At 41.5% G+C, this 10,000-nt stretch overlaps 1 protein-coding gene across 2 annotated transcripts in view; it reads left to right on the plus strand.

Annotated features, from left to right (window-relative positions):
* The window catches only part of fbn1 (fibrillin 1), an 80,969-nt gene that overhangs the window by 52,082 nt on the left and 18,887 nt on the right, over positions 1 to 10,000 (plus strand). For both annotated transcript variants that reach the window (XM_079620190.1, XM_079620189.1), the window contains 11 exons: positions 849 to 971; positions 1,452 to 1,619; positions 2,870 to 2,938; positions 3,118 to 3,243; positions 3,618 to 3,740; positions 5,193 to 5,351; positions 6,253 to 6,324; positions 6,434 to 6,559; positions 7,385 to 7,507; positions 7,590 to 7,709; positions 9,914 to 10,000. The exon at positions 9,914 to 10,000 is cut by the window's right edge and continues 30 nt beyond it. In XM_079620190.1, the coding sequence (XP_079476316.1) occupies positions 849 to 971; positions 1,452 to 1,619; positions 2,870 to 2,938; positions 3,118 to 3,243; positions 3,618 to 3,740; positions 5,193 to 5,351; positions 6,253 to 6,324; positions 6,434 to 6,559; positions 7,385 to 7,507; positions 7,590 to 7,709; positions 9,914 to 10,000 (1,296 nt within the window). The remainder of the gene's footprint in view (positions 1 to 848; positions 972 to 1,451; positions 1,620 to 2,869; positions 2,939 to 3,117; positions 3,244 to 3,617; positions 3,741 to 5,192; positions 5,352 to 6,252; positions 6,325 to 6,433; positions 6,560 to 7,384; positions 7,508 to 7,589; positions 7,710 to 9,913) is intronic.

Here is a 10,000-nt window from a genome sequence, read left to right on the forward strand (position 1 = left end):
CGGGAATATTAGTGTTATTATAGAGCGGGAATATTAGTGTTATTATAGAGCAGGAATATTAGTGTTATTATAGAGCAGGAATATTAGTGTTATTATACAGCGGGAATATTAGTGTTATTATACAGCGGGAATATTAGTGTTATTATACAGCGGGAATATTAGTGTTATTATAGAGCAGGAATATTAGTGTTATTATAGAGCAGGAATATTAGTGTTATTATACAGCGGGAATATTAGTGTTATTATACAGCGGGAATATTAGTGTTATTATACAGCGGGAATATTAGTGTTATTATACAGCGGGAATATTAGTGTTATTATACAGCGGGAATATTAGTGTTACTATAGAGCAGGAATATTAGTGTTATTATACAGCGGGAATATTAGTGTTACTATAGAGCAGGAATATTAGTGTTATCATACAGCGGGAATATTAGTGTTACTATACAGCGGGAATATTAGTGTTATTATACAGCGGGAATATTAGTGTTACTATAGAGCAGGAATATTAGTGTTATTATAGAGCAGGAATATTAGTGTTACTATACAGCGGGAATATTAGTGTTATCATACAGCGGGAATATTAGTGTTACTATACAGCGGGAATATTAGTGTTACTATACAGCGGGAATATTAGGCTTTAAGAGTTGCACACGTGCAGAACAGAAAACAGTCTGACGTCATATTGAAATGCTCACAGAGGAAATATATTAAATTTTATAACAAGTATCTGATTCCTGACCTCAAGTATTCGATTTCCGATTCCCAACCTTACACGTAACACATGTGACTGGTCCTCTCCTCTCTCATCCCTCTTTTCTTTCTCTTCTTCTTCTTCTCCATGTCAGATGTGAACGAGTGTGCGAACCCGACCACCTGCATCAGTGGCCTGTGCCTGAACACCCAGGGCAGTTACATCTGCTCCTGCCCTCCAGACTTCGAGCTCAACCCCACCGGAGTCGGCTGCGTCGGTGAGGCGCGCAGAACAGCTTCAGCTCATAATAAAAATCAACTTTACGTTATAAAGCGCCTTTAAAAGCAGCTTCTCAAAGCGCTGTACACAATATAAAAATACAGTTAAAGGTGTTATATTATGCCTCTTTTCACAAGATATAATGTAGTATAAGATGTAATATAAATCTATGTTGTCCACAGAATGTGTGTGTGAAATTTCAGCTCTAAATACCAGATCATGTATTATAGCTCGTCAAATATGCCCCTTTGTGGGTGGGAGCAAAAATGTGCTGTTTCTGTGCGTGTCCCTTTAAATGCAAATGAGCATTGTGGTGTCTGTTCTCTAACTGAAGCAAATTATTTTATTACAAAAAAACAAATCGATGGTAACCGGTGTTGCGTCTGAACACCGGTAACACTGTCAACACCGACTAGCGTAGCAAGCCTAGTGGGAACCAATGAGCATAATGATGTGTGTGTGTGTGTGTGTGTTGCAGACACTCGCTCTGGCACCTGCTTCCTGGAGGTCCACAGTCGCGGCGACGGCTCGGACAGTCTGAGCTGCTCCACTGAGATCGGCATCGGCGTGTCCAAAGCGTCCTGTTGCTGTTCCCTGGGTCAGGCCTGGGGGTCACCCTGTGAGACATGCCCACTGCTCAACTCCTGTGAGTCTCTCTCACACACACACACACACACACACACACACACACACACACACACACACACACCTGTGAGACATGCCCACTGCTCAACTCCTGTGAGTCTCACACACACACACACACACACACACACACCTGTGAGACATGCCCACTGCTCAACTCCTGTGAGTCTCACACACACACACACACACACACACACACACACACACACCTGTGAGACATGCCCACTGCTCAACTCCTGTGAGTCTCACACACACACACACACACACACACACACACACACACACACACACACACACACACACCTGTGAGACATGCCCACTGCTCAACTCCTGTGAGTCTCACACACACACACACACACACACACCTGTGAGACATGCCCACTGCTCAAGTCCTGTGAGTCTCTCACACACACACACACACACACACACACACACACACACACACACACACACCTGTGAGACATGCCCACTGCTCAACTCCTGTGAGTCTCACACACACACACACACACACACACACACACACACACACCTGTGAGACATGCCCACTGCTCAACTCCTGTGAGTCTCACACACACACACACACACACACACACACACACACACCTGTGAGACATGCCCACTGCTCAACTCCTGTGAGTCTCACACACACACACACACACACACACACACACACACACACACACACACACACACACACACACCTGTGAGACATGCCCACTGCTCAACTCCTGTGAGTCTCACACACACACACACACACACACACCTGTGAGACATGCCCACTGCTCAAGTCCTGTGAGTCTCACACACACACACACACACACACACACACACACACACACACACACACACCTGTGAGACATGCCCACTGCTCAACTCCTGTGAGTCTCACACACACACACACACCTGTGAGACATGCCCACTGCTCAACTCCTGTGAGTCTCACACACACACACACACACACACACACACACACACACACTGCCCCATCCCTAAACCTGCCCATCACTGGAAACATTCTGCATTTTTACATTTTTATGAAAACATTGTTTTTTATGTTTTTAACCTATTTGAATTATGTGGACTTATAAACCACGTTTTAGTTGTAATACAGTGTAATACACATGTCATTATACACATTTGTGTCCTCATAAATCACATAAACAAGAGCACACACACACACACACACACACACACACACACACACACACACACAAGCTCTCGTTTGTTTACTGACTGTTATTGTTTCTCCCTCAGCCGAGTACAAGATTCTGTGTCCCGGAGGAGAAGGATTCCGACCCAATCCGATCACGGTGATACTAGAGGGTAGATCTAGAGTGCACACACACACACACGCACACACACACACACACACACACACACACACACACACACACACACACACACACACACACACACACACACACACACACACACACACACACACACACACACACACACATGTTCTCCAGTGCCCTGTGTTGACTGTTGTGTGTGTATGTCAGATATCAACGAGTGTCAGGAGCTGCCTGGTCTGTGTCAGGGAGGAAACTGCATCAACACGTTTGGCAGTTTTCACTGTGAATGTCCGAAAGGTTTCGAACTCAATGGAGACACCAGGATCTGTGAAGGTCAGACTTCCTCTTTCACACACTCTTTCTGTCTCTCTTACTCAGTCAAGTCTGCTTTATGTTTATAGTGCACTGAACACTGGAGTAATGATGCTGAAAATTCACTGGAATAAATTACATTTTAAAATATATTCACATAGAAAACTGTTATTTTAAATGCTCATAATATTTAACAATATTAAATATTATTTAATAAATAATATTTTTGTTGTTGTATTTTTAATCAAATAAATGCAGCCTTGGTGAGCAGAAGAGCCTTCTTTTAAAAACATAGCAAATCTTAGACTTGATGTCAATCTTCTGGACCAGCTGCAGTTAGAAGTGACATGTGACTGTTTAAAATGTACGAATGAAAATATGAATTGTGTGTGTAGATGTGGATGAGTGTGAGCGGCCTGGCATCTGCGGTCCGGGTCAGTGTTACAACACGATTGGGAACTACACCTGCATCTGCCCTCCGGAGTACATGCAGATCAACGGAGGAAACAACTGCATGGGTGAGTCTGCGCTCGCATCCTCAACGATTAGCATTATAGGTATCGTTCATTATTAACGGTATTGGTATCATTATGTTTATTAGGGGTGGGGGGGAGAAAATCGATTCAAATATGAATCTCGATTCTATCTTCTACCGATTCGCATCGATTCACAAATTTCAAAAATCGACTTGAAAACTTATTTCTAGTTTACATATTTGCTGACTGATTTTCAAAATAAATGACACAGGAGCCGTAATTTATAAATTTGCAACAAGAATATGTTCATCCTCCTCAGGCGTGTTCAGACCTTTATTTTGAAATAGTGATGAACATAAAAAATCATGAAAGAATGGTAGAAACCTCAGTTTGTTTTCATGCCAAGAGTTCAAAAGATAGCATCCGTTCAATTGTTTTAGAAAAAAAGGTCTAATAATGTTTTGAATATAAATAAAACAATAATAGATTCAGCATTAGTGATGTGGCGGCGAGCTATAATGCACATACGTGATCTTTTGTGTTTCTTAGAGGTTGAGTTCATTTCAAAATCTGCCAAACTTCCAACACTACTTCTGAATAGGATGTCTACTTCATAAATTGTATGAAAATTGTAAAAATAAGGGTTCAGACTCAAACCACATATGGAGATGGAGGCGCCCTTATATGGGCAGTGATGTCCACTAGTGGAGAAGTGTGGTACTGCGCACAAACTAAATCTCACTGAACGCTGATTTTCTGAGATATCAACCTAACATTTGAAACACAACTTGTTCAGATGTTTGTCTTTGATTTTTTTTTGCATTTTTAGAGTCCACCAGGTTTTGAAAATATATATTTTATAGAAAATATGAATAATAAAATGTTTTAACATTGTAGATTTTCAAAAACTCAAACTTCTATAACTTTTTTTCTGTTTAACTTTCTTAATGTTTTTCAAAAATCTGCCAAGTGTCTTCTTTAAAATAAGACCAATCTTACATCTATATATTTCAAAGCATTCTTGAATTACAACCATTTAAGTTTGGAATGTGCATTTTCATGTCTATTAAAAAAGGGGGGTGCCGCTTAAGGGGTTAAAACTTTGCATTACTTAAAGTTATTAACACGTTAGAGAGTTATTAAATCACAATAAGCCATGAAAAAGGACTTTTTAAGCCCAAATTCAGTTCTCTTTCACAGCTAATTGCACTTGCATGGTCAAATACACACACAATTGTGTCAAAATACACATCGTGCGGAGTATTCATGTAAACACAAACTGTTATGTCCTACGCGTATGTGAACAGTTAGGAGAAAATCGGCTGTGTAACAGTATATTAGATCCGTGCACTCATTCATAAAGGGACCGTTTCATTAATGTTAATAAAATAAAATAAAAATCACACTGCTTTTGTCTGAATCACTTGTGAATCTTGTAAACGTAGTTTCCTTTAGTGGCGATTGTGACGTGTTTGTTGTGGTGTGTGTGTTCAGACATGCGGAAGAGCTTGTGTTACAGGAACTACTACTCTGATAACGCCACCTGTGATGGAGAGCTCACCTTCAACATGACCAAGAAGTTCTGCTGCTGCTCGTACAACATCGGCCGGGCCTGGAACAAACCCTGCGAGCGCTGTCCCGTTCCCAGCACCAGTGAGACACACACTGCACTTCTGTTCATCTACCAGACGCTTTCACCCAGAGCAAATGAGGAAAACTATCTGTGGAAGCTTGTTCCCGCCACAGAATTAAACATTTGAAAAGATAATTGCTTCTTTTTATCTCACAATTAAGAGTTTACATCTCGCAATTCTGACTTTAATTCAATTGCAGGTCAGAATTGCAAGAAATAAACTTGCCATTCTGAATTTTATTCTCAGAATTGTGGGATATAAACATGCGATTCTGAGAAAAAAATCAGAATTGCAAGTTTATTTCTCGCAATTGTGACTTTATAACACGCAATTCTGACCTTGCAACACGCAATTGAATTAAAGTCAGAATTGTGAGATGTAAACTCACAATTATGAGATAAAAAGTAGCAATTACCTTTTTTATTTTTTATTCTGTGTCGGAAACAAGTTAGTTTTGCTATCCTTGTGAGGACTCTCCATAGGCGTAATGGTTTTTATACTGTACAAACTGTATATTCTGTCCCCTTACACTGCCCCTATCCCTAAACCTGCCCATCACACACACACCTTACACTGCCCCTATCCCTAAACCTGCCCATCACACACACACCTTACACTGCCCCTATCCCTAAACCTGCCCATCACACACACACCTTACACTGCCCCTATCCCTAAACCTGCCCATCACAGGAAACATTCAGCATTTTTACATTTTTATGTTTTTTTAAGCTATTTGAATAACAAGGACTCATGAAATGTCCTCATAAACCATGTTTAAGTTGTAATACCAGTGTAATACACATGTCATTATACACATTTGTGTCCTCATAAATCACATAAACAAGCACACACACACACACACACACACACACACACACACACACACACAGTCATGACCGTAACATGGTTCTCTGCTGCAGATGAGTTCGCTGTGCTGTGTGGAAGTGAGAGACCGGGATATTTCATTGACATCTACACTGGACAAGTCGTTGGTAAACACATTCATCACACACACTTAAAGACATTCAAACACACAGTTCTGTGTCCACATGTTCCTCTAAGACTCCACATCCACCCCGTGTGTCTGTCTGTGACCCGCAGACATCGACGAGTGCCGTGAGATCCCCGGCGTGTGTGATAACGGCGTGTGTATCAACATGATCGGCAGTTTCCGCTGTGAATGTCCGATGGGTTTCGTTTATAATGACAAGCTGCTGATCTGTGAGGGTAAGAGCTCCATCTGTGTCTCTGCAAGCTCATTTATCCTCGCCTGGTCCTGGAGTCCGTAACACAAGCAGCAGAATGAGTGACGGAGCTGCGTGTGTCACGGGTTCTAGATTAACAATCTACAGGGTTGCCAACTCTCACGCATCTGCCGTTCAGCATCAATCAAATGTCGCGCCAAAATTCTCGATCCGTTAATTTTCTGTTGATGACTAGACTAGATATAATAGGATACAGAAGGAAGAACACTTTTATTTCTAAGTCTAATCTAAAGTAATTTTTGCTTATTAGTATGGTTGAATTAGGTTAAAAAATTATATTGGTTAATCAAATTGAGATTAAATACATAAAGTATATTTGTGTAATTTAATATAGTTAAAGTATAGTAAAAATTCTGAGATTGCATTTTACAGTTTTTTTAAGGAATACTGAATTTCTTCGTGCAAGTGAGACGAGTAAATGCATGTTCGCATTTAGTCTAGAACTAAAATACCCATCATGTTTACACACACACACACACACACACAACACGTCCTCACTTTATTTCTCTCAACATGTCAGTCAATAAATGTGAAAAAGTAACGTAACATATTTTGTATGTCACTTTACTAGTACCTTGTAATGAGTTAACCCCAACATTGATGTTAAGTGTGTGTGTGTGTGTGTGTGTGTGTGTGTGTGTGTGTGTGTGTGTGTGTGTGTGTGTGTGTGTGTGTGTGTGTGTGTGTGTGTGTGTGTGTGTGTGTGTGTGTGTGTGTGTGTGTGTGTGTGTGTGTGTGTGTGTGTGTGTGTGTGTGTGTGTGTGTGTGTGTGTGTGTGTGTGTGCAGATATTGACGAGTGTCAGAACGGGCCGGTGTGTCAGCAGAACGCCGTCTGTCTGAACGTTCCTGGAAGTTTCCGCTGTGAGTGTAAACCTGGATACCGGCAAACTCCCACCCAGCAGTGTGTCGGTGAGTGTGTGTGTGACTCAAGAGCTCAGTTCTGCTTTCAGACACATTGCACCTGAAGTTGAAGTGTGATTTGATCTCCCAGATCGTAACGAGTGTGCTGAGAACCCAAACATCTGCAGTCCGGGTCAGTGTATCGACATGGTGGGTAGTTACCGCTGCCTCTGCCCCAACGGCTTCACATCCACCCCAGACCTGTGTATCGGTGAGAGATCAGCCGCACATACCCGTCTGTGTGTCTGTCCATCTGTGTGTGTGCATCCTCATACAGATAACTAACTGATGATCTGTGTTCATAACTAACTGATGATCTGTGTTCATAACTAACTGATGATCTGTGTTCATAACTAACTGATGATCTGTGTTCATAACTAACTGATGATCTGTGTTCATAACTAACTGATGATCTGTGTTCATAACTACAGTTTTTTTGGATTGCTTACACACTAAAATTAAAAGTAGTACACTATTAGCAAAACCTTACACTCAAGAAGCAAAACATCAGCCCATATTTGCACAACTATAAGCACATTGTCAACCTCACACTTGTTGCAAAACTCTACACACAGTGATTTGCAAAACACTAAACACACTTAACATACATTACACACAAAAATCTATCATGAAGTCACTTCCTTACAATACCAAAGCACTGACTGTCAAATTACCGCACCGTCCAACCAATTGGTTCAACACAGTCATCAGGTGTGCAAACACTTGTTTGCTTAATTGTAGACACACCAATCAGGTGTATAAGCACTATAAAAAGCAGCAGGTGAGTTCATAGGTCTTCAAGCACAATGGAAAGAGAAAGAGTAAGACGAGGAGGAGAATGAGGAGAACAAGGAGGAGGACAAGGAGGAGGAAGGGGAGGAAGAGGAATCAACAGAGTAAGAGGAAGAGATGGAGGCCATGCTGGAGGTAGAGGTAGAGGAAGAGGAAGACAAGAAGGTGCTCAAAGAGGACCGAATCTGACAAATGAGATCCGCGCAACACTGGTTGACCACGTTGTCAACCACAGCCTGACACTGAGGGAGGCTGGACTGCGAGTACAGCCAAATCTAAGCCGATATACAGTGGCAAGTGTGATAAGAACATTTCGATTGGAAAATAGGTACTAGATCTACACTGAACTACACAATTTTGCCTGACACTGTTCTTCAGAGAGTTTTACGAATGGATGGATCCAGCATGAGTTCATTTACGTAGATGAGGCTGGGTTCAACCTGACGAGAACACGAAGGAGGAGAAGAAACATCATTGGCCATAGGGCTATAGTCAATGTCCCAGGGCAGCGTGGGGGTAATATAACACTGTGCAGCCATTACACAGAATGGGGTCCTCCACCGCCATGCCCATATGGGCCCTTACAACACAGCACTCATACTTACATTCTTGGACCAATTGCACAACGTTAACAGCAGCAAATCAAATCGAGCATATGCAGAGTTCATATGCAATACATTGTTGTCTGGGACAATGTGTCTTTCCACCGCTCTGCTCATGTTCAGAACTGGTTTCAGCAACATCCACATTTCACCATCCTATATCTTCCACCATACTCTCCATTCCTCAACCCTATAGAAGAGTTTTTCTCGGCATGGCGGTGGAAGGTGTATGATCTCCGTCTCCAGGCTGAGGTACCCCTCATCCAAGCCATAGAGGAGGCCTGTGACCAGATGGAGGTAGCAGCAATGCAAGGATGGATTCGTCATTTACGTAAGATGTGTCTTTCCAAGGTGTCTTGCTAATGACAACATTGCTTGCGATGAAATTCTCTGGCCAGATCCAGCTAGGCGAAGAGACAATGTCTAGTTTATTTTATTTATTTGATTGTTTACAGTATACTTAGAGTACAATACGTAAAGTGATATTTTGTTACAGTATTATGAATCTCCATGTCAACATTTTGGGCATGTTGAGAAATAAATGAGTTTCTTCAGTCTGCAACATTGGTCTTGTGTAGTGTTTGGTGAATTTACATTATATTTGTACTTTGTTGATGGTAGCCTACTCTAATCATAGGGAAGTAGAAGTGCTAAAAGTGTTTTAGGTTTATCACCGCAGAGTGTAACTCGTGCAAACAGAGTATAGTAATGTGAAACGTGTGTTTCATATGGTAACAAAGTGTGGTTTTTAAACAGAAGTGTATCGTTTTTACAAGTGTGTTTAATTATGCAAAGGATCTGTAGTGTTTTGCTAATTGGGTGTGTGGTTCTGCTAATTGTGTGTAGTGTTTTGAAAACACGGGCCCTGTTTTGAAAATCGTGCTTAAGCAATCCAAAAAAACTGTAACTGATGATCTGTGTTCATAACTAACTGATGATCTGTGTTCATAACTAACTGATGATCTGTGTTCATAACTAACTGATGATCTGTGTTCATAACTAACTGATGATCTGTGTTCAGATGTGGACGAGTGTGAGCGTCAGCCGTGTGGAAATGGAACCTGTAAGAACACTGTGGGCTCCTACAACTGCTTGTGTTACCCAGGCT

This window comes from Phoxinus phoxinus (genome assembly GCF_949152265.1).
Source record: "Phoxinus phoxinus genome assembly, chromosome: 8".
Taxonomy (NCBI): Eukaryota; Metazoa; Chordata; class Actinopteri; order Cypriniformes; family Leuciscidae; genus Phoxinus; species Phoxinus phoxinus.